This window comes from Anarhichas minor, unplaced genomic scaffold (assembly GCF_050575085.1).
Source record: "Anarhichas minor isolate MPS153535 unplaced genomic scaffold, ASM5057508v1 ptg000058l, whole genome shotgun sequence".
Lineage (NCBI taxonomy): Eukaryota > Metazoa > Chordata > Actinopteri > Perciformes > Anarhichadidae > Anarhichas > Anarhichas minor.
This window is the reverse complement of record NW_027466504.1, coordinates 9,518,373-9,543,446: the sequence shown is the minus strand read 5'-3', so window position 1 is coordinate 9,543,446 and position 25,074 is coordinate 9,518,373. Positions and strand designations below refer to the sequence as shown.

The following is a 25,074-nucleotide window of genomic DNA, read 5'->3' as shown; positions in this document are numbered from 1 at the left end:
AGTTTGAGGGGCCACCGGCCCCTTTTGTCCTCCTTTTGTGGATGGTCTCCGACATGGCTTGTTTTAGGCAGAGGCAAAAGCAGTAATTGATTTTTCTCTCCTCTCTGATTCCGCCTGTGGCTCTCAGGCTCTGGCTGCATCTCTCCTCCGAGAAACAGATGAATAAAAAGACAGAGCGTGACGTTTATAGCCAACAGTCACAGCCCTGACAGATGGTCAAACCTCACGTTATCAGCGCCCGATAGAAGTCCGGAATGTGGTGGTTAGCTTCTGAATTGCCTTCTGAAAGGATCGGTCATATATATTAGAGCAGAGAGTATTGAGCCGTGAAGAGCTGGGGAGATGGGAGATATTGTGGCGCGCAGACGCTGAAGGTGAGAAGGACCTAGGCTCATATCTGACAGGCTACATTAATAGATTGGTGAACTGATAGATGCACAGTGGAATGGTGCGATGAATAAATGGATTCAGTCCCAGAAATTGAGTTTTCATTCCTTTTTGCTACAGCCAGTGGGAAAAGTTGCTGCAATGTTCAGTGATGAGTTTGAAATTCATCCAAGTGAATCTCACAGAAAGTAATATCTGAACATACTGTGTATTAACGCTTGCTGATTGACCAACCTAATCATTATAAGCTCAACAAAGAGAAAATGAGTCTTTTTTTTCTCCTTTATTTCACAATATCTAAAAGAATCAACAGAGCATTCATCATAATTGTGACCTTGTGTCTTCCTGTCAGCAAGACTGACTTAATCAATTGCAGAACTTGTCAGCTGTGACAAGAGGCGTTTAGCCTGGAGACAAGAGGGACGGGTGGCATTGACTGTCTACAGACGCTTTAGCTTCTCTTCATTAATGTCGGTGTCTGTTCCAATCCAGACAGCACGCACGCCTCAGACATGCTCCAAAACTTTGTTAGGGAAGTTTGCTTAATCTCTGCTGTTTTTCTTTTCCACTGCTCGCAGGAATAAATGAGCCAATTAACAGAGAATGAGAAAATCTCCCTGTATATTGCAGTATGAGGTGTTTTGTGAGTTGCATCTTGCGGAGAAGCTGTGGCGTTCTGTGACAGGAAAGCCTAAAAAGTGGTGTTTGGTGTCATTTTAATCATCTCTTTCAGCTCGTTTGTTAGCGCCTCTCTGCCAGGCTCAGGCAATTTCACAATGATGCTAAATTATTCATATTTATCAATGGAGTTCATACAGGTATTATATTTATTAATGAAGTCTATAGTATCATAAAAAGAAATCATCCGATATCAAGCATTCTGAACTGTTTTCCCAGTAAACAATAACTGATCTTCTGTTTTAATGAGTTATAATGATATTGTAAGTTATTCCCCTTAGACTGAAGGGTATAAAGAGGACAAAGTGTCGGGACCGATGATGGTCAAACAACGACGGGAACTTTGAAAATATACCTACATATTGTCCTTTACCCTGCACCTGCCCTGCGGTAGCTTGCAAAGATTACTAGCGTGTCTTCGTGACTGAATGATTGGTTGCAAAATGGCACATGTAAATTGCATGCTGTGTTGAAGTGATGCCTATTTTGTTATGCAAATTCACGAAACATTAACATAACCAGCAGGAGTTCAGAACAGAAAATAATGAATCCTTGTGGGAAGGAGCAGCCCTCTCCACAGTTATCTGTGAATGAATAAATACACATACAGTCACACAATGTACACTCAAACAAATGCTTACCACACGTGATGCCCATTCCTCCGTGTTAGCTGAAGGCTTTCCTTAGTGAGGAATGATTGTAATGGAAGCCATGTAATAAATAAAAGGTGGTTTTCATGCAGAGGATTCTGAAAGGAGCAAGTCACCTTAAACACCATGGTCTGATATCCATATTCTGTCTTTCTCAATGGGCAAATCAGCATAGAAGATATGATGGTAATGAGGTATATTTGAGATATATTTGAATGGCATACAATATGACAATTTTAATGACTTTTTTATGTTTTTTCAAGACACTGAATTGCCTTTTTAAACTAAACTCTCACTTTAATCGCCATGCTATACCTTGACTTTTTTTATGACTTTTTCGGACATGTTATGCTATGACTGTTTTTATGACTTTTTCTATGACTATTTTTAACATACTAAACTCTGACTTAAATCGCCATGCTATATTATTACTTTTTTATCACTTTTTTCAATATGCTATACTTTGACCTTTTGTGAATTTTTTCGACATACTATACTATGATTTTAATTGCCACGCTATAATATGACTTTTTTATGACTTTTTTGGATATACCATACTGTGAATTCTTTTATGAATTTTAATTCATGAATTGAAGTTTATTATGACTTTTTCGACATGCTATACAATTACCTTTTATTACTTTTTTTCAACAAATTATGTTATGATTTTTTTGACATAATCAGGGCCTATGTATTTTTTATGTATTTTTTTGTCAAACTATACTACGACTTTTTTATGTTGTCTTTTGAAATCTTTTCAAGACTTTTTCGACATGCTATACTGTGAGTTTTTATGTTATACTAAGACTTTTATTATAACTTTTATTGGACATACTATATGGTGTTTTTCAGCAAGTTATAATATAACTTTGTATTAACATGCTATATTATAAAGGACATTTTTTGTCTATAAATTACTGGAGTGCTTATTGCATACGACAGATACACTCATCAACATTAGAGTAGGAAGCGTGGAGGTGTGATTTTTTTTTTTTTTGTGTGGAGGGGACCTTGAGACGATTACTCACGGCTGACCACTCAACCAGCCCTGGCAGACCAAAAGCTACTGAAAAGGGAGTCGAGAGGGAGGAGAGTCAGTATCAAAGCTAAACTAGGACCTGGGGCCATTCCACCACCTAATCTGCTCCTGGCTGATTGTGGCAACCCAGGAATGAGCGTAGAACTCCGACAACTATATTATAATTTTTACGGCATATTATTCTACAACATTATTGTAACATTGCTGCCCTCGCTTATACGGTTACATATTTTATCATTAAAGCAACCTCACCTTTTCACAGGCTACGTTCTCTTGGCAAATGGGCCGAGCTGAATTGGACACACTTTCGTCTGTTCGACGGCTAAACTTCATCGATTCTGAACGCACAGGGCCTCACTTTCTACAGCCTGTTGCCAGGCAACACTTCTCCATCAGCCCTGACAGGCAAGATGCCTAAATGCGAAACCAATCAAGTTCGTCTGTTTTCTCGAGAAGATGTGATCTTGTTTGGGAAAGAAGTCAAGTAGCCTTAATGTAATTCTTCAGAGCATTGTTAACAATCAACAACCACAACAACAACTAAATAACAGCAAACCTACCAGTAGATTTATTTATGCAGGAATGTGTGTTGAATTCTAGCACATTTGGCACTGTAAGTTTATGGCAACTTTCTTTGGCCAGGAATTATTTGAATATCTCTTAAAACAAGGATTCATTTCGTTGATTATTGCGGTGAGTCGGCCTGTCTGCAACAAAACACACAAGAATAATACAGTGAACACATGCACAGTCAAACTGGAGTTGCTAATTTCACTCTTTTAGACAAACTAATTCAACAGAGCTAACCTGCTAAAGGTTGTGCACCACAGGATTTAACAGGAATCGTTAGAACAGATAGAAGTATAAAAGATGTGCTGGTGATTTTGCAAAAACTAATAAATATGAATGAGAAAATAGTCCTTAGTTATTTTAAAACTTGTGACAGTCGAGACAACACAGAAAAAAGTTCCCATGATGCCTGTGGTACTTCTGGTATTGGCTCGCTCTTTAGATGTTAAGAGCAAAAACACCAATTGATTGGCCAAAGACATTAGAAACTTTAATTTGTTTCTTCGTCCAGTCACGGAAATACAAATGCTGATAAGACATGCAAACAGTAGTCGGTGTCAGTCGGTGTCTGTGTCCCATTGGAGACATTTGGTGAGGACTAAGCGGCGTTGCTGCTAACCTTTGCTTGCATCATATGGTGAGCCAGCGATTGGTATTGTTGACACTGAACAGTTTTCAGCAAGAGTAGAAATAGGTATGAAGCTTCAAAAGGAGGCATTTACAGAAGGGTATTGCTCTTCAGTGAGTAATTAATAAACTTGTTAATTAACCTTTTCTCCAGTGACTTACCCAGACTGTAAATGTCTTTCAACAATATATCATCACTGTGAGAAAAGCCAGATCCACTGCAGTCTCTTGGTGGGAAAGTAAATGGCTCAGGCTCAGGCTTAAACTGCAGAAATGTCACACAAAATGAAGCATAATTTGACAGCTTTGATAAGCTAGTCCTTTTTATGTGTTAAGAAAGGTTTGGTATTTGTAGTGTTACCCAAAATACAATGCTGAAACCAATGATTTTACAAAAACATATTCCATTTTGTATCTCTAATTTGCATATACAAAAGAAACCTGTCATTTATTAAAAATAGTCTGCTGATTTTATAAAATCTAAAAACATTGTTACATTTGACCCCAGCATGCCTGCTGCTCTATCCAGTTCACTTAAGTGCATTCACGTCAGACGGCTGCATTGAAAAGCAACAGGGCTCCAGGAAAAACCCTGCACTCTCCTCAGCTTGACTTTAAGTTCTTGATCTTTAAATGTATTTATCTTTCATAAGTTAGAGAACATCAGCATAACCAAACTGCCAACAAAGTTACAGCTGAACCAGTCGAATGTATTTATTAATGTCCAATTTAATTACTGAGCATTTTAAACGCTGTTGCGTTTCATTTTCTTTCATGAAGATTTCTGGGTGTTGTGTTTTTTTCTGTTGGAGAAACAGCATCTGAAGTAAATTTGTTAACAAGGGAAGCAACATGTTGAGTTCATTCCTTTCACAACTGCACTCAGTTTATTAGTTGTATTAGAAAAAAGAGCATATTGCACACAGACACATTGCATTAATTAAGATGTAATCCAAATGGAGGCTTTTCACTAACATAGCTTTGACCTATTGAATAATGAGGACAAATCAGAGCTAATGATGCCAATTTAAGTGAGGTTTATCACCAGCAATTGTTATTGGGGCTCTAATCAAATTGAACACAGGCCCTTATTGTGGTCTTGGGTGCTCTTTATCAGTCTTTGTGGTAAACAGATCAACTCATAAAGCAGTCAAATATGTTAATTGCTGCATAGCCACTGCACACACATTAGCTTCATAGCCCGTTGAAACGTCTTATTTTACACTGAACCAAGCTGTGTTTTGTTTTGAAAAAAAAAGCAGTGAAATGAATTCAAGTGTGGATGTGGCTCATGTGAAGAATACCTAAGTTGTTATTCTGAGCAATATGATTGGAAAAAGAGAGAGAACTGCTCTCCTCAACCCTGATTTACTACTCAATGATTCAAAAAAGCAAACTTTGACTTGACTTTATACTGTTAGAGACAGTGGTCTTATCTGTACTATAGCTACAATAATGGTGAGAATTCGCTGCATCACCTGAGGAAGCACATTATCAAGTTGATAATTAGAGCAACGACAGAGAGCGAGAGAGATGGAATTAGTTTATTAATCCTCTTTCTCGTCTGTTCTCTTGTCATGAGGGGCCATCAGCATGAGACAAGTGTGCTTTTTTACTCAGACAACAAATGTAATCTGCATAACCGTCTTGTGCTGGTGGAGTTTAATCGACGTATTCTCACTAGTTCAAAGCAAACTAGCAACGCTGCAAGTCAATTTCCTTTCAACATTTCAGTGGCTCTCGCTGCCTTTGAAGACAGACATCCATAATGAATAGCGTCAATTTTCATCCCAATTAGAGTGTTTATCTGGGCTTAGTTCACCTATAGTGTTGCCTTTGCCTCTTGTGGGGGCGATGAATTTTCATGAAGGACAAACACTGTACTTCAGATAAAAACAGCTTATCTAGCACTGGGATTTAAAGCTTTAGAGCTGGAATAATGTTTCTCCAATTTGTTTGTGCTGTGTTAACAGCCAGTGTGGCGCCGGGTCGAGGTAGTGTGGCGGGAGGGTGGTAGACAGTGGGAGGAGTTAGCAGCAGGGAGAGTAGAGGGAAAGAGAACGGTAGAGAGAACATGGGAATGAATGTTTATATAGGAAGAGGTCCTTTCATCTGGAAAATAGAATAAACGGAGTACATCACATCATATCAGCCCACAGCCGCCTAATAAGACCTGTCAGATAAAAACTGACAAACACATGGCAACTACATAGGTCGCTCAACGCATGTATTAGTACTCTCTCATGTGTTCATGGCTCAATGTGTAGATACAGATACAGTGCCTATGAGAGGTTTTTGCAGTGTGAGTGAACAATTACTGCTTCACAACTCTGATATAAGCCTGAAAATCCAATACTGTTAGGTGTAAACTAGCATGGCAGGCTGTTATGTGGAATAGGGGGTTTGTTATTTCGGCACTGGAGTGTTTTGTATGCTAGGGAGCCGGTGCGTGGCAGCAAGCCTGTGCGATTAGGCTGTTTCCCTTGACACTACCTACTGCTCAAAGTCAGGGAACCACCCGGTTCTGACATGCAACATTTAAATGAAGTCATTAAAATTTAAACCGTCTCCGTTTCAGGGACAATCACTCCTGACATCCGCTCGGCATGTGACAAGTTAATGGAACGTAAACATGGTAGCTGCTAGATTGATGTGAAACTTGTTTTTTCATTGGCTTTTCCCACCAAACAGATGACAAACCTGTTGTTGATGCTTTCTTGCCATTATGTTATCAAAAAATTATAACAATGGCTGAATATTGTTCTTTTTAGGATAATCTTTGGAACACTATGTTCCCCTATTTGACTGTAGGCCCTATCCTGGAGAAAAAGCAGGATCGGGCCCACTTTTTGCTATCTAAAAAAAGACTACAAGTTGTTGACTTGAGTTTACCAGACCTCTGTAGCACTCTGTTCATCTCTGCTCAAGGCTGCATTAGCCACTACCAGCTTGACACACCTGAATCTCTGCCCTTAGCTGTCGGTGCTTGAGTTGCATGGTGGATACTGGGGAATATAGGCACCAGCGTTTGACAAAGAAGGAGCATGCTTGGAATAAAAAACACGATGGTTCTGCTGCATCGATTTTTTAAATATATTTTTTAACTGTCCATTGTGATTCTGACAAGGTTAAAGGAGTGCAATGCTAAATTGGTGGTGTGCCCTTTTAATTGTAAATGGTTAACTGTGCAAATTTTACTCCTTGACTTGCCCTAGAGCACGTTCAGAAGTGAATGTGGAGACACGCATTACTTAATTGTTGAACCCATAATAAATATGATGTGGGAGTGAAGACTGATTGGACCAAGTCTGTTCCAATTCAGTTCATTTGTATATCTTTACATAGAAATAGTTGTTTGCTGCTATATGTTGCTTGTGCAGAGCTGCAGCTCACCTAAAGTTGACCTCCCCCTGATGAAGTTATCTCACCTTTAGCTCTCTATGGGGTTCACAGTATTGTCCGGTCTTAATTTGTCTCGTCCTCGGGTTTGTTTCCAGCTCTATTCTGATTATTCAGATGGTGTTTGTTGAATGATGAGACAAACCTAGTGGGAACTAGAGCAGAAGGTGCCACTTTTCAAGTTCTATACATTGGCTTTAACCTCTTAATAACTGTTAAATTATGTAGAGTAGTTTTGTGACATGTGGCAGTTTAAATCATGAAGTGTGATTTTAGGTATTAAACACTTAAGTAAACATTTACCAAAGATGAAACTAACATGATCTGTCCAGATAAGACAGGTGCTTGATGAAGATGTTCTGCTCTGGAGAGCTGATAAGTCTTTGATAACAAACTCCCTGTGAGGTCTCTGGCCATTAGTGAGCTTCCCAGACAGGGGGGGGGGGGGGGGGGGGGGGGGGGGGGGGGGTCTGCCTCCTCTCATTTGATACAGGACGGAGCCTGAGGGCCAGAGAGGCAGCGTGCTAGAGATCAAAGGACAGACTAATTGTTTCTGTCCACCAGAGACACACGACTGATCGCTCTGTTGCAGTTGATCAATTTCACACGTAACTGAGAGGAAATCAACTATACCAACTGTGAGTAGAAATAAATGAAATAATAGCTACTATAATGACAGAGGTAAAAACAAGACACATGACAAGATACATTAAAAGCTGAGACATGGCTTCCACCTTTACATTTTATTAGTTGTTTCTGTTATAGCTTAGCAAAGCAAACATCAATGTATGAAGGCATCATTTCATAGAACTGTTATTAATCTGATTTTTAGTATGGCACCAATGAAAATAATAGATAATTCACAACATTGAACAGAAACCAAAGAAACCCAAACCATGTTTTAAAATCAAATGAGGAGAAACCAAGAAACCATTAACAACAGGCATTTGCCATTACATGTTGTACTCAGAATTACAAATCATCTGCAAGCAATCAAAACCAAGAATTCATACTTGGACCACCTCCTTGTGATTGGGATTTTATAGTTTGATATGAAATAAGGCAGATTCCTTCAATATAGTTATAGACAATCTGGTAAGGAGACAAGCGAAAGCGAAGAGGACTGTAATTCCTGTTTATGTTGATGAAGTTCAAAGCAATTATCTGGCATGCATTTAAAACAGCAAAGAAAAAGAGGGACAAGAACTAATCGATTTGTTAAAAGACACTCATATATATCCTCTTTAGCGTACGTGGGCCTTGATGAACAGCTTCTTGGTAAAGCGAGTTAAGCTGCGGTTACAGCGGTGGCAGAGATCAGATGTGATCGGTGATGGTCATAGATAAAAGGCCGGCCGGGGAGAGACACACCGCCTTACAGACTGTGGTCGGAATCAAGAGTATATTCACTGATTTGACTAAACAATGGAGCTGGAGGTGCAGTAGTGTGTGAGGAGACATGGCAGGTGTCAGTGTGTTGTCAGGTAATTCCACTGTTAAATGTCATCATGACTGTGGCTTTGTTGGTTGATTGACTGACAGCTCTACCGTGCTCTCACAGTGGGCATAGATCAAATTAAGAGACTTGAACCTGGTTTATCTCATCGCACTCTGCTGGCACAATATATGGCTGTAACACACAGTGAGGTGTGGCTCATCTCATTCTGGTTGATATGTTCAAGTCATATAGTACATTTTTGCACATACATACGAACATATACATACAGTACACACTTTAGGGATGAGTCGTTTCTTAACAAAGAGGGAATAGGCTAAATAAAGGTGGGGATGTGAGCATCTTGTGAGTAGCTGGTTGTCCTGGGCCAGCGTCAGAGCCCATACTGACATGGGCCAGTCTGACACCAGTGTGGTTGGCCTTCGCACAGTTTTGCTGGCTGTGAGATGAGGTTGATTGTCCTTCCCTCAGCTGGTCATTCTTTCTTCTCAACAGTGTCTGGATGGAGAATAAGTAGAGTACATAGTCTGAATTCAGATTTTGCATGGCTCTTCTGGCTCTTACATTTAGTACACAATACTGTGTCTTCTTTAATATTACTGCTTATTGATGGATGTTCTCTGATGTCTCTGCGTTCTCTTCAGTTTTTTTTTTTAAAGGAAACGTTGACTCAGCGGTTAGTAAAAAGCAGTGGAGTAGGTTACCACAGGAAATGGTGATAACTTTGAGCTAATCAATAGTGTTATGAATAATATGAGCACTAGGACTAGCTGAGTCAACATTAGCTGTGCTAATTTCAGAATTAACTGGAAGGGTTAGTTCAGACTTTTCGATGCGGGCTTGTATGTATTTGTAGGTGTTCTGCAAGGTAACATTAATGTTTTAGTCAATGGAGTCCGGTGGGTTATAACTCCAACGGAAGGGTCTTCTGACGGCGAGGTAAAGTGGCGATCAAGTGTATGCTACATTTAGGATTGTTTCACTGCTTTACTTTGCCATCAGACAGCATTTGCATCTTAGTAAATAAGAAACAGTAACCAGAACATGCACATTGCATCTATCTACAAAAGCCAATGCACCGGTGACATACATTATTATTTTGTGTGACAGACAGATGGGTAATCACACATTTGGACACTGAGGCTGATCCATGTTCTCTGTTCTGAATGTGAATCTTTAGTAGAAATAAAACAACCTGCTATCTTTGTTGGGAAAACAGGGCAGTCTGTTGTGATTGCCCAGTGTCATGTGTTTTGATAATGTACTACGGCTAATTTTAGCTGGAAACTATTCTGTACCCAGCTCCATCACCATCCCACCTGATCCACACGCTTGTTCAACAACAGGCCTTTTCTTCTCTGGCGCTTTGTCTGTCATTGTTTAAGCTCTCTCTCCTTTATACACAAACCCGTTTGCCTATGCCAAGTTATTTCATATGCTGCTAGCCTGTCCTATTTATTCAACCCTGACAATCTGTTCACAACAGTTGCTTAATGATCTTTTTCTCTACCTGGAAACTAAGATGCCCAAATCGGAATCCCATTCTTTGACTCAACAACTCTAAAGAGCCCCACACGGAACAAAGGCAGACATAGAAAATCATAGCACTCTCTACATATGTCCACAGTCAAATTTCATGCAGTCTTATTAACCTAAATCTCAACGGAGACCTGAGAATATCAACAGTGTGGTATCCTTATCAAACATGATTTATTGGCATGATTATTGCTCCTACAGTCTGTGTTGGCTGAATGTTGAAATAATATGCATTGCACACTTGATTTATTAAATGTCCGATAGTTGAGTTTGCCGGCAATTCATCACACTCAATCTCCAAAGATGTGCTGACACGTTTATACCAAAATATCCTACAATACAGCCCCTAAAGAGAGAAAAAGATGGAGACAGACGGAGGGGAAAATGGAGACATGGAGGGTGAAACTGGGTAACACTCAGCTGCACAGCGCTGAGGATCCTCCAGATGAAGTGAATTATAATTCAGCAGCTGTGGCCACTAATAAGAATCCGCTTATAACTAGAGATTGTGTGCGAGATAAGAGCGAGCCAGTGAGCGAGAGTGCGAGTGCTTCTCCCACGCCCTTACCTTTGGACTGAATGCTGTCAGTTAGAATGGAATCAGGTTCTTCTGAGCTCTCCACAGGATCTTTCATCTCCTCTAGATAAGAGTAGGGGAAAGAAATGAGAAGAATAGAGAGGGGAAGAGGGAACATGTGAGAAGTGGCTATGATAATCAGGCAATCTGTGCTGCCCCTCTTCCTGTGCAGAAAAGCAATCAATTTACCTTAAAAAATCTCTCTGCCCTGCCAAGCTTGTTAATCAAGCCGAGTGGGTTTACAGTGACGACGTAGCTAACAAGAACCTTTTGAATAGAAACTAATAGTCATGTTTTTTTAAACCTAAACAGCTCTTCTGATGATGGCTGGAGTTTCTACCACTAACATGTAAGTGCATCCAACATATAACTAGAACCCTAATATGATATTTCATGAATGTAGGCAGGTATGGTGACAGAATGTTGAGTAGAAGAGGCATGAAAGCAAGCAATGGAGAAAGGGATGTGGAGAGCAGACAGCAGGGAGGTGTCTGTTAAGTGGCAGTGATGCGTCACAGCGCCCAGACCGGATAGTTCATGGGGGGGAAAAAAACATGATCTCTACTCACCTCCATTGCTGGTGCCAGTGTTGCTTATCTCAGGGACATCTGCAATGTGGAGCACATATAGATACAGACGTGTTACTCATCTTGCATGTCAATTCATGCATGCAGATGTAGTTGATTAAATGTGCGGATGAAAAAGGTAAAAGTAATCATTTGTGCAAGAGCATTCTGCTCTTTTTTAAACTAAATGACTTTCTGCTAAAAAAAAAATCATCCCAAATCCAGTCCAGGAATTCAAGAGCAACTTCATACTCGTGGCCTCACGTATACATTTGTCGTGATGCTTAACAGTCTCTCATGCCTGGAAATTCAGCGCCTTCCTAAAGTTATTCTTCAAAAAAGAACAAAACAAATGCGAGAAGGGAGAGCGACACATGCAAAATTAATTAGACTCTGCCAACCCTTTAAGGCAGCCTGAGACGCCCCCCCCCCCCCCCCCCCCCCCCCCACATCCTTCTCCCCCTCTGTCCTCCTTCTGTAGTCACACAACTCTTTCTTCGTCACTCCCTGAGCAAAGCTGGCCACTTCCCCTTTTGCAAAAACAACCATCCAAACAAAGCACACCATAAAAATAACTGCTCTCCCCAGGCAGTCCAGCAATGATGTAAACAAATACAAGTGCTTAGGCGCACGATAGAAGAACGAGCAGAAAAGCCTTCTGTATCTTTACACTAACAAGTCTGCGGTCAGGGTAATTGAATTCCTTACAGCAACGCAGGTTCCTTGGTTGTAATTGTAATTTGGATACAAGTGTAAGTAAGTATGCAAAGGTTCTTAAAGCATGAAGAAAGCTCAAGCATGCTCCCTTTGCTTCGCTGGCAATTTGGTGTTAAAGGCTGCTATCTATGGAGAAACTACATTTCACTGCTTCTTCAGCATATACAACTGACTTAATCTTTTGCAACATTTTGGAATGAAACTTCTTCTCCCTGAGACTCCATGGGGATTTAGGGACTGTTGAAAAGCAGGAAGGATGAAGCAACAACAATCTCTTTTTGATCTGAGGCATGGAACTCTCCAAGGGGCAAAATACATTCTGTTTTTTACGCAAAACTATTAAAAAGATAATTCTAGTTATTCACAATTTGGATCTATAAGAGAATTCGCTCTGATCAGTAATAATGATACTATACTTAACAAGCTAATTGCTTAGATCTGGGAACAGAGCAGCATCATGGCTACAAAGAAGTCCAATGGGGCAAGAAACGCCTGAACATTTGCGTGTCTTGTCCTGCTGTTGTACTGATCTCATGTGCTCCTGGGTATGAGCAGTACAACCATGAGACCAAGAGATCAACCACCAGATTCAAATTATAACTGTAATGGAACAAATTGAAGGGAAACAAGTAGACGACGTGCCACATGTTTGAGAGTCAGGCGTATGACGTAAATAAATTATGCATACACATGAAATGATATGCCACGCATTACCACTTTGCCACACGATCACGTTACGGGCATTAAAGCTGATGGCGGAACATGTGGAATGTGCCTGATGTTGCGACTTGTGTCTGAAAAGAGCCTGCATCATGTCTGCCTTTTTATACGTGCAAGCATAGCACGCCGGTGTGCAGCAGCAGCAGCTCACTGAAACATGGCCGTATTCCAGACGCTCATTCCTTCCCCTCTCTCAAGTAATAACAACACAGTCTGGGTGCTAGGGTAGCATCCTCTTCCTCTAATATCCAGCTCTGATCAACACAAAGCAAAAAGCTCAGAATTTCAATTGATTGCGGCTTCAGCCTCCCCTGCATGCCGGGGGCTCGGAGGGAACCGCAACGCGGGTATGTCTTGCTCTCTAATTTGACTCCAGCGTGCTGACAGCATAGGGGCTATCATTTAAGGGGAGGATGTCAGTGTGCAGTGGTAAACACATAAACAAGATGGGGGAGAGAGAGAAAAACGGGCCTCTGTCAAGGTTCTGGTGAAGGAGAGGCACAGTCCACAGAGAGCTGATAAGGAAAAGAGAAAAACAGTAGACCGAACTGACTCGCTCAGCAGGAAACCAGACAGCTTACACCAGTGGTTGTTAAAGCGGGGACCCTGGGGGGTCCTTGACAGTGTCTCCCATCCTTCATTCTGTAGATTATCAGTATGTAACGTAACGCAATTTGTAGACTGCAAGGGTTATTGCGGTTGTTCATAGAAAGAGGGCATCTCATTCATAACAGATTCTATATCTCCTGAACTACACTAAAACGTGCAAGAAGAAAGGGTGACAGTGTTTAAAAGGGTATCTGATCTTCATTTTTGTTTTCACATATTATAACCATAATCTTTTTGTTATGTTATGAAGACACACGGGAGATCAAAAACATTTAAAACGTTTGCCAAACTTGTCATTCTTTACAACTTTTAACAAATTCTTTAACTTAATTGCTTTTCTTTTCATGTCACTTCACTCTTTTTTTAGTTCAGTAAAAATATCCCGGAGAGAAAACCCCTCAGTAGCTCAAGAGGAAGGATGAGAATGTGTGTGTGTGTGTGTGCTCACATCTGCACACATAAGAGAGGGGAGAGGAAGGAAGAGAGTTGGGCATAAGTCACCCGTGTATGCAGACAAGCAGAACATTACACCCCCCCCCCCCCCACCTTCCATTAATTTATTAGACAAGAGGAAGTTAGCGTTTTGTTGGTCAGCATTAGTGTACTGCACCACAGTATTGAACCGCTATAGAAAATGTATTTGAACTGAACAACGATGGCAAGTTAAGATTTTAAAGCATCATATTAATAAATTTAATTGATATTTGATTCGCTGTAGCCTTTGTATGACAAGTTTTCTCATTATTTTTGCATCATCCTCAAAGAGCAGTTCTGCCTCTACCGCTTTTTTAATGGTCATGTCATTCTAGCTCAGTCAGCCCACAGGGGAGGCAGTTCCTGTGGGTCACCCGAACGGCATCATGGGAAACCGCCTCTGCTTAATGTTCCAGACAGGAGCCTTGGGCGGAACAGGAGGTTCCTTTTGTCCGTCAGCCACAGGGACACCTCACTGTCTTTAATTCAAATCCTCTTTTCTTGAGCAGTGAAAGAGTAAAAATCGATGGAGGTGAAGAAGTGTCTGTGCCCTAAAGGGTCAGTTCCCCAGGAGAATTTCTTCTGTTCATTTGATCCCCGAACCGTGGCGTGGTGGGCTGGTCTGCTGTGTCTGAACAGGTCCTGGAGCTTTGATCCCAGCCAGTTCACACAGGTGTCCAGCTGCTGCTACTCAAACAATGGATATATGACCCATCACGATGTCATTCTGGGAGCTGCTGAAAACCATTAAACCGTTCTTTCACTTCCCAGTAGCTGCTCAGTATCTTTTCCTAAACACCCACTTAAGAATGGCCAAATTAAATGCACCACGACTGAAAACATTTACTGACTGAATGTCCCGCTGAATGTCTCCCTGATTGCATCAAGTATTTCTATTTTGTCTGAGTTGATCAAGCGTCTGGTAGAAGTCTGTGGTTTCTGTGGCGTTTATGAAGCAGGCGGAGGGCTGCTGCTCTCTCAATAGCATTTCCTCTTCAGAGAGTGAGATAGGAAAATGTCAAGGTCAATGCTAGTATCTGAAGCTCCATTCCTTTCAGGAGATGAGAGCAGAATTCATTTCAGCATGTAAACTGGGTGGTCTATGAGGGACTTGAGCCTGGTCTGCATCGGGCCATGTATATTAAACAAGTATCAAGGAGCCCCTCGTTGAACTTTGCACGGACTAATAGCTTTGGGGCTGATATGCCGACTGCAATAATAATTAAAGACATCTCCCTGCTCAAGCAAAACAAGAGCGGGTGGAACTCAACAAGTGCCCAACCAAAAGAACTAATGAGCTAGTAAATGTGGGAAGCAGCCCATTTTCATATGTTAATGTTAAGTTTGTTGTGCAGGCTTGTGGAAATAGCTTAACTGCATGAGCTGCCACTCTTGAAACGGAGGAAAAGAAAGGATTTTGTGAGGAGCGTTTGATAGTTGGAGTTTTCTTTGCTATGAGATGGAACACTGTCTGACAATCGGAGCCAATTAAAGAGCACCGAGCCGTGACCTGTAGGCTAGGGAGACGAAAACAAGCCTGCTCAATAAACACTGTGACCGCCCCTCTATACTGCTGTCCTCCTGAAGAGCCAAGAGTCTTTCTTAATATTCCGCCTTTCTTCTCCCTAAGAAAAGGTCGAGGGGTTGTGGACACCAAGTAGCATTGTGCTCCCCTGCGGGTTTGGGTAACCTTGCAGTGGTGGGCTGTGTTGGGGCGGCTCCGAGTTGGGTCAGGGTCCGCTAAACAGGCTGAAAAGGCCCAAGCTCATTACACAGGCCTGGGCCATGCTTAACAAGATGAAAAACACAAAGTACTCTGAATGACTGAAAAGAGTACAAGACACCATCTGCTTTGGGGTTAAGCTACAACTCAGAGAAAGTTATGATGATGAGAGGGCAGAGAGGGATGGCATGAGAAAAGACGGGGGGACATTTGACAACATATGTTGCAAGAAACAAAGGGAAATTGACCGCTGGCAACCCACTGATAAGACACAACAAGAGTGGAAAGAAACAGAATAGCCAGTAACAATGTTGTCTTCTCCTGGCAATGTCTCTCACTCTTGATCTCTCTCTCTCTCTTTTTAGTCTTTTTCTGTTCCCCACTTTGTGTAGTGTGACACAGTCACAGTGGTCTGTCAGATGACAAAAAAAGGAGATTAAAAAAGAGCGAGAACACTGAGATATACCCTGAGATGAAAGGAGTAAGTGAATAACTGATTAAGTGAAGAAGTGAGACAAAACAAAAATAGACATGGAAGGGAGAAAATGCAAAAGAGGCCTCCCCCTGTGTGACCTACATACCTGCTAGACCTGCTGTCAGTGGTGGCCAGCTCCTCTCACATCACTCGCTGAATCACTTTACATAAACTTTAGATTTTCCCAGCAATAATAGCGGCCTGCTGCCGGGAGCTGCCCACCCCTGTCTTCACTACCGCACAGACAGTCTTGCAGGTGACTGACACAAGGTGATGGGCGATACAACCAAATGGCACACGCCACAGCTGAGGAAGGTGAAGAAGCAGCAGGTCAAGATGCCTGTGTGCCACAGAGGACACGGCTCGGGCCGGCTGATGCCGTTAGGAAGTGATGCCTCCTCTGGGCAGCGTAAAGTTTTCCGCAGGAGATCATGGAACGGACTGGTCAATATAATCAAAGTGCTCATCTAGACTGTAGTGAGAAGCAGGACCCCTGGCAGAGCAGCTGTCTATCACTGAAAGGTCAGCAGGAGAGCGGCTTGATTGACAAACCTCAGTAGAGGTCAGCAGTGCAGTGAGAGACTGATAGAGATGTAATTATAGCCAATGAAGACGTTGCATCAGATATTACTTTTACTTTTACTATTGACAATTTTTGTTCCCCGATTTTACTTCCCTTCTGGTTGCTGTTTTTTTGCCCAATGTTGTCTAATTAAGTGTTTTCTGTGATGACTTATTCTCATGTATCGCTTCCTAAATATAGCATTATCATAACATGACATAATATACTGAACTGTATGACATAATTAGGGCTGCACCCAACAATTATTTCTGTTAAGTAATTTATTTTTTTCAATTAATTGTTACAATCAACAGTCCAAAATCCCAAAATAGCCTTTTGCAATATTGTCAAGGAAGCACATTCTCATGTTTCAGAAGGTAGAACATATTTGATGTTTTTGCCTCAAAAGCTTGAATACTGTAGTTTATCAAAATAGTATACATTGTTATCAATCAAATTATAGACTAAATGTTGAATCGTGTCATTATATATGAGAGATGAGAGAAAGGGGTTCAAAACTTAAAATCCCTACAACTCATGTTTGAGTCTCAAAGACCAAATACCATCAAATCTTCCTCATTGTCTCCAGGATACAGGCAACCCATACAGAGATCACTCATCGCTCAGTGTCTCTGTGTGTGTTTTTAAAGGATGAGTGGATGTGTGTGTGTGTGACGGAGATACAAATGTGTTGCGGACTTTTAAACACACATTTGTTGCATCTCTGCTGGCTGACAAATTCTCTCTCTGCTCAGAGATGATTCATTCGCCATCTCTGTGAACCAAGCAGAGGGGTGAGGACAGGACAAGAAGACTGATCAAAAGAGGAGCTTCAAAGGAGGACAAAACAAGTGTGTCCGTTAGCCTGAGACCTGCTCTTTGAGGCAGGGTTCTGGGCCACAGATGACCAACACAATGGACATTGTGCACATTGTTGGTCTATTCCCCATCTCTAGCTAAATGTCCAGAGTCCTGTATTTCTCATCCATAAGAAGACATCACAACATGATGGAGAGTACCGTCGCGCTGATGAATGACGGCAAATAATCAAATTCACTCAGACTCCAAGGGATTTTAAAAAGTGAAACTTTTTCATATTGATATCGTCAGGAAACAGGCTCAATGTGATAATCCAGTGACCTAAAATTAACAAAGCTCGTCAAAACAAGGCGTCAAATGGAGTTTAAGGCGGAGGCGCAAAGCCAAATGGAATTCAGTGATAAAAGCTGCATTAATACGGATAAAGATAAGACTGTGGTTAGTCTCCTCACGGCACTCACACACAACGCCTCAGCAGGGCGGTGATTGGTGTAAGTGCTGTTCCTGGACTTTCACAGTCAGTGTAAAAAGCTATAGAACACAAGCATAGCCTAATGTCTTCAGCCAGTGGCAGCTTTCTCCCTGAGGAGCCACTCAGTGTTACAGTATACAATGCTATGCCAAAAGTTAATTGTGTGCCGACAACTCTTTGCCACAGGAAAGACGGTATTGCTCTCCAGAATTAGATTTACATCCCCAGTATCCCATTGTTCACAAAAGGCAAAGACAAAAGGGCACAAAACAACCAATTAAGCAAAGCTTCAAATCCTTTTTGCTAAGACGAAGGAACATAAATGCAAAGCACACTTCAGCACCAACTAATTCTGAATGGAATAAAACAATGCATTTTGGGATGAATTATTCAAGCTGCTAAAAAGAAAGAAAGAAAGAAAGAAAAAACCTCTCTTTTGATTTGCAGTGGATTACTAAGAAATTCCACACTTTGTACTTGATGTTTTAACATGAAAGAGCGACCACACAGGGTCACGTTGCTGTGAGTTTCGCGTGTACCTCCACACTGATAATGGCAGTCTGCTGGATTTTAGAAGAGCCATTTGTGCCGGCTTGCTGTTCTGTTACAGTCAAGCTGAACCATCGAGGGAGTGAAATACATAGAAATCAATAACGTCTCCCAAATAACATTCACAAACAAGAGAATAAAAACAAGTCTCATAACAGTTGTTAAGGGGATTTGTTGCACCTCCAATTTGATGCAGTTTCTTTTTTATTCTTTGTGGATCTTACAAGAGAGAGAGGTGGGGGTACATGATGTGCATGTGGTTTTTGGGCACCATATGGCGCTTGTGGATGCAGCTGGGCTTTCTGCTCAGAGCCTCCAATACAGTGAGCTGCGAGCGGTTGTGGCAGAGTCAGCGCTAAATAAAGCACTCGCAGCCATCTATACTTAAAACTTCCTGTCCGCCACGGGAAAAACAAGAACACTTGGAGATAGAAAGTCATGAAATCAAGACAATAAAGTAACCATAAACAAGTGAAAACTTGGATAATGAGTGTGAATGGAGTTTACTTGTGCTGCGGTGATGATTTTTTTAACAACACAACAGGTCGAAGGAGAGAAAAGGAAGCAAAGAAAAAAGAAAATCGAGGGAGAGATGAGCAGTGGGAATCCCCCACAGCTCCAACAGCCTCTGGGCTGATGTAATGGTGCCTTGTCTCTCTGCTGCGTTGAGACTAGATTGTTGTGATTGCCTGCTGGGTCTGTCTGTCTCTCCATCCTCTTTCTTGCCCTGCAGGGTACCTCCAGCCTGACTTTAGTGTGCCATTACAGTTTGTCCACATATTAGCCCGTCTGCACCCAGCCATGCTTGGGTAGAGACCACCCCTCTAAAATATTCACTGTAGCGTCCTTCCAAAGTCAAGGAGCCGCTTTCATCCCACAGTCGGCCTCTTTATCAAAGGCGGAAAAATACGAGGACCATTCAGACTCTGAGTATAAGGTTGTCTGTGCTTCATTGCTTCATATTCAGGCATATGATGAAGAGCAGAATTATAGGGACAGCACTGTTTTTTGGTCACATTATTTGAGTTTGTGTTGGTGCATTGCATGACATGCAAATGCTTTGCACACAAAACTTGCTCAAACTCAAAGTTTGATAGAGAAAGAAGGATGAGCTGCAGTTCACTGGTGGCATTGAATCTGCACAGCCATTACATCTTACCGTTGGAGCTAAGAAGAGAGCCATCGACTCCTGCATGAGAATCACACATGCATGAAGGAAAAAACAATTTCTGTTCACAACGCAGATTTATTTATTCCTAGCTTTAGGCAAAGACAGTCTTATTTTAATTTATGGATGTTTCATGAGCTTCCTGAAGCGGGAGCCCACTCTCACAAGTCACCAGAACAAGGCTTGCTGGATAGATATTTCAAACACAATAACAATATAGCCACCATTTCCATTTTGAAGTGTGTTATGAATATTCATAAATAAAGGCTGCTTGTATTGTGATTCAATTTGGGGAGGCTTTACAGAATCCCAGGTATCAGACTGAGAATCTTATTGCCTGTGCAGTGAGATATCTAACACATAGCCTATGATTCATAGTGTGGAGCCTGATTAAAAATACAAAATCTCTGCTCCGCCTGCCTCCTTATATCTCCACTTCGCACAGATATTCAACTCAAACCCCCAGAATGAAATATTTGTTACATACTGTTTGGATCTTATGGTTCTTAGTTGCTTATAATATCACATTAAACTGAGTAATTTGTAGAGACAAAGAACTAAATGCTTAAACACGACTGCATATTCATACAAAAAGACTTTCAATGTAAACAACAGATGGCATAGTTTGGTAATATGAACTGTTAAGACATTAGCAAATTACCTGTGCAGTATCCTACATCTTTATCTAATACAAGGGAATGTGTGTGGACTGAGTAGATATTTTCATTAACAAGGTTTAATGACGACGAGAGTGAAAATGAATAGAACACAAAGCTTTGTACTATTTAGCGCGACTGAGCTGGGACTGAGATGCATAGCTGTGATAAACACTTCCATATGTGCAATATTGAGCTACGTGAGAACAGCAGGTTGTCAACAGACACTGCCGACAACTTGGAGCACGCGGATATAAACGTGTGGATGCAAAGGATGGTATTTGAGAACGCTGTAGCGACATGTCTGCCCGTCTATCAACACATCCTTCATCGTGGGATCACTAACATGTAGACTGTGAACATTGTCATACAGGAGGCTTCACTGATGAAAAGGTCAAACGACCAGAAAGTATCAAGCTGGTAATTTTGAAATCAAATGCATCCACCGTCACAGGTGCAGTATAGCTGGTTGGATGTCAGCTACAGCATTGTAGATATTATGAATCAATGCACTCAGCTCAACAAATAACCTAACAGCACATTACAAAGCATGTGCTGTTCTATAGGATCAAAGAGGCATATGTCTTTTAGCAAGTTGGCAAGGGAAATGGAAAAAATAATTCATCCAGTGTATCCTCATATCCTACATTTTTAACAAAACAAGACAGTTGTATTCTCGTGGGGAAATTAAGTGCAGCAAATGTACATAAGGCTGCTGCAATATTTGTCCATTTGATTGGCGAGATTTGGCTCAACGGTATGAACTTGTTTCAGAAACGTACACAGCTTAAACAAATACTTCACCCACAAAATGATCATTTGCACGTCAGTAACTCACCCAGTGTTACCTTGAGTTATTAACGTGCCTCCACAGGGAGCAGATAATCAACAAACAGAAATCAAAGTCTCATTTATCCAGTCGTATGCTCACTGCTTCCCAAACACATGCATCTACGCTAAAACCTTTCTATTCAAAACACTTGTGAGTCTGAAGTGTTTTACATAGTTATTCAATAGCAAGACTTTTCTCTGTTTTTTGACTCACCCTTGAGGCATGGGAGAAAAACAACATTTTCTTCAAGAATTCAAGGCAACACAGGGTGAGTAATTGAATTGGTCTTTTGTGGGTGAAGCATTCCTTTAACAATGTTCTACCTTGCCTGCTATCAAGTTAAGCTCCTCTTTTGTCTAAACACAACATCAGACAGCCGACAGGGAATGTGAGAAGAAAACACATTATATCACCATCTCTGAGATATTTGTGCTTGCAATACTACTTGGTTATTGTGAATATAAGACAACGTCAAAAGCACATTAGATAATATAGTTAAGGATGAAATAGGTAGGACTTAATGTAAAAGACAGACACACACTCATGACTCATGGTTAGGTGTATGCATATGTGTGTGAAGCAACCTGATTTTCAGTTGTCCTCAAATTGTTTGATTCATTAGGCATTCCTCCCACCATTATGAGGCACTTTATTACTCCTTTCAGTGAAGCAGATTTAACCTCTATGGCCATGAGCAGGCAGCCTGATTACAGTTATTATTTTTAATAAAGGGTATTGGCTCGGGAATCATTTGGTCTCGTCCTGTGAATAGCCGGTTACGCGTGGCTAAGCCGGGCTTCGAGACAGTTTGAGTCTGCACTCTGCTCCTCTATACAGAATGCAATCTGCCTGCAATCAAGAATGACACCACTGTTTACTGGTTGACAGTGCCACCACACAGTACACGGCCCATGGCAACCCTAGACAGTGACAGACACTGGCGGGCTCAGGCAAGACACAATCAACAGGCTGAAGTGAAGCTTTCCAGTGATGGAAAGCCTGTAGTGTTTGCGGGACGTATTCCAATGGCTTTTCAGAGAGGATGGAGAAGGCTATCTCAGATGGATCTATCTGGAATGTTTACTCTCAACCTAAATTAATTGAATGTCAGTCAAAGAGAAAGTGAAATGGAGGTGAGGGAGTGACTGAGACCTTTGTGTTAGTGCAGTGGTGGGAGAGGGGTGGCTGGGGCTCAACAATCTAACCCTCAACAATACCCTCAATCAGTGACAATGTGAGCCAGAGAAAGCTGAGGATGAATAAAGATAGATTACCCCATGTGGTCAACTAATGAACATAAATGAGAAGAAAGAGTTGTTTGATCCAAACAAAATGACTGGCCTTATCATGGAGCTCAACTGGATTGACTAAACCATTTTCATTCCCAATGCGTCATGGCGTGGCCAATGTTCCTCAGCGTCCCGACACCGACGCACGGAGGCACTCTTTGGCGAGTGTAGTGATGCAACGGGCTTGCAACTAACTTCAATGTAAACACAGTCGCGTCTTTATTGCTCAGAGCAACTGCTGTGATATAAAAAGCAAGTTAGTTCACACGGGGTGGGCGAGTCAAACAAACACAGGACTTTCACCCAGGAGACAGCTGTTCTTGTCTCGTGCAAAAGAAAATTTAACTTTGACATGCGTCATGTCGGTCGCTAGTGTCGTGAGTCGCTAATCATACGAGTCATTAGTCAGTCAAGTTAACGTCAACCACGCTCTTTTCTAAGTGGTTTAACTAAGTGGTTTTGTTGCCTAAACCTAAATCCCTGTGAAGGTGCAAGTTTATTTTGAAACGACACTGCACATAATAAGCGTAACTTGTTGCGCCGTGCCTGCCATGTCCCAAAACTCTAGGGGTACGTAGAGCGTCATAGTTTAAAGCTTAGGGCCACCAAGCTGCTGTATTTGACTCATTGGGGTGAGAATGTGTTGGAGTGGCTGAATAAAGCAACTTGGCTAAAACAGAGAGAGATGCATAGAGCTGTACAGTACAATATCATTTAATGTTGATTATATTTTTCTTATTGTCAACAAGCTCAAAACCAACAAAGTAAGACTTTCTCTCAATACTTTCTGACTTCTCTACCCTGTCTTTTTTTTTTTTTTTTTAAGGCAAAGTAAATTCCTGAAACAGCTGAGCACTTTTAAACAAATGTCACTCAAACAGGAGTAAATAGTGGATTTGTTGGGGACTATTTTCAGCTGTTGATTAACTATAGCATTATTACTACAGCATGGTGGTGTATGTGGAATTGACTCTGAACAAACTACAGTGCTAATGTTCATGAAGGCCCAGGTCACCCAGTGCAATGGTTTGGCTCATTGATGGGTTTTTGTTATTGAACAATGGAAGTCTATAGCACAGAGGAATACGCTGTTTTAGGCGTTGGATACACACAATACACTTTCCTAATGATTTGTTAACGATAGAAAAACATTGAACATTGCCAGCCTCCTTCTGCCAATGAGAGAGCAATGCTAAATCCTTACAGCTATGATAGTCAGTCTTATTTATATATATTTTCAAAAATAAATTTTTTATATCTGATGTGATTGACGGATCTCAGCACCTCCATTGAGGCTTCCAGAGACGTGTTATACCTCCTGAGGCCCCCTGCAATGCCTACACCTCCTGTACAAAGTGATGTTGTATGGGTGAAGTAGATCTTAGACCGGCTGAGATTGATTCCAGGAGAAAACTAGTTTGACAAACAGCACAAAACAAAAACAACGCTGGCCATGCTAATTCAATACACAAGTATACAGATACAAACAGACTGGAGTGTAACATCACATTGATAAAAAGTCAGTCAGTCAGACTGTCCATCAGGTCAAATCAAATCATAGGAAATCAAATCCAGACAAATCCGATCTTACCTTCCATCTCCACAGTGGACTTTGCTGTGTCGTCATCTTCTGCCTTCTCGGCAGGCTGCTCTGCCTCTGCTGGAAAAAGGAAGCGAAGCTCTCATGTTTGTTACGCTACACATTCACACGACGTCAGTGTTTTGGCAGGAGATCGCACCCACGTGTCTGCAAAAAGAAGCTTGACGTGCCATGTCCTCAGTGAGATCACCTTTGCTTGTGTGTGTATTTGTTACTGTGGTTAGTGTGAGTACTACAGTATGAGGCTCCAGTGATAGAATATTGTAAGTCCAATGTGCAATACTGCACGCAATTTGAGCCATTTCCTCCCCACTTGGTTCTGCTTATTCTGTGCTGAGAGATGAATTCGCAGATTCAAACACTGACAGCAAGAAATAAAAAATAAAAAACACCCTTATTGTGCATTTGTAGTGTCCCATCTCCCAATGGTGTCATTTTAGATTGCTAGTAAACCAAAAAACGTAAACATCTATGTTTCCATTTGGCTATGTCATTATTCAGGCCATCACGGTTTCATGCATTGAACTGACTTATTCATGTCTGCCTCAGTGCCCCCTGGACATTTTGCTGCATGCAGTGATAAAAACAGTTGCTATCAGGGAATCACATCATCACCTGAACCTTTTTCAAATTGGTATGAATATTTGTGACTGACAACTCATGTACCACAAAGTCTTTGATGTAAAAAATAGAAACAAACACATGCACCCTTAACTATATACCTTTGTCTTCATCTTTCTCGCTGTCGATGCTTTTGGCTTCATCTTTCTCTTCCTTGTTGTCAGTTCCTAGCTCTTCATCTTTGTCTTGGTATTCATTTTCATCTTTATCCTTTTCTTGACTTGGCTCCTCGTTTTCTAAATTTTCATCTGCAGGCGCACAAACATTGAAATGTAAAAAGAAGTACATTTTGAAGGATTAATT

The 25,074-nt window shown here is 41.3% G+C and overlaps 1 protein-coding gene across 3 annotated transcripts in view; it reads right to left on the bottom strand.

Annotated features, from left to right (window-relative positions):
• Window positions 1-8,059: 8,059 nt before the first annotated feature.
• Window positions 8,060-25,074, bottom strand: part of macrod2 (mono-ADP ribosylhydrolase 2) — a 377,161-nt gene continuing 360,146 nt past the window's right edge. For 2 of the 3 annotated variants that reach the window (XM_076077082.1, XM_076077084.1), the window contains exons 14-18: window positions 24,873-25,019; window positions 24,142-24,210; window positions 11,489-11,527; window positions 10,911-10,982; window positions 8,060-9,304 (exon numbers count right to left, since the gene is read on the bottom strand). In XM_076077082.1, coding sequence (XP_075933197.1) covers window positions 9,282-9,304; window positions 10,911-10,982; window positions 11,489-11,527; window positions 24,142-24,210; window positions 24,873-25,019 — 350 coding nt within the window. In that variant the 3' untranslated portion in view covers window positions 8,060-9,281. The remainder of the gene's footprint in view (window positions 9,305-10,910; window positions 10,983-11,488; window positions 11,528-24,141; window positions 24,211-24,872; window positions 25,020-25,074) is intronic. The other variant, XM_076077083.1, reaches the window with a different exon arrangement.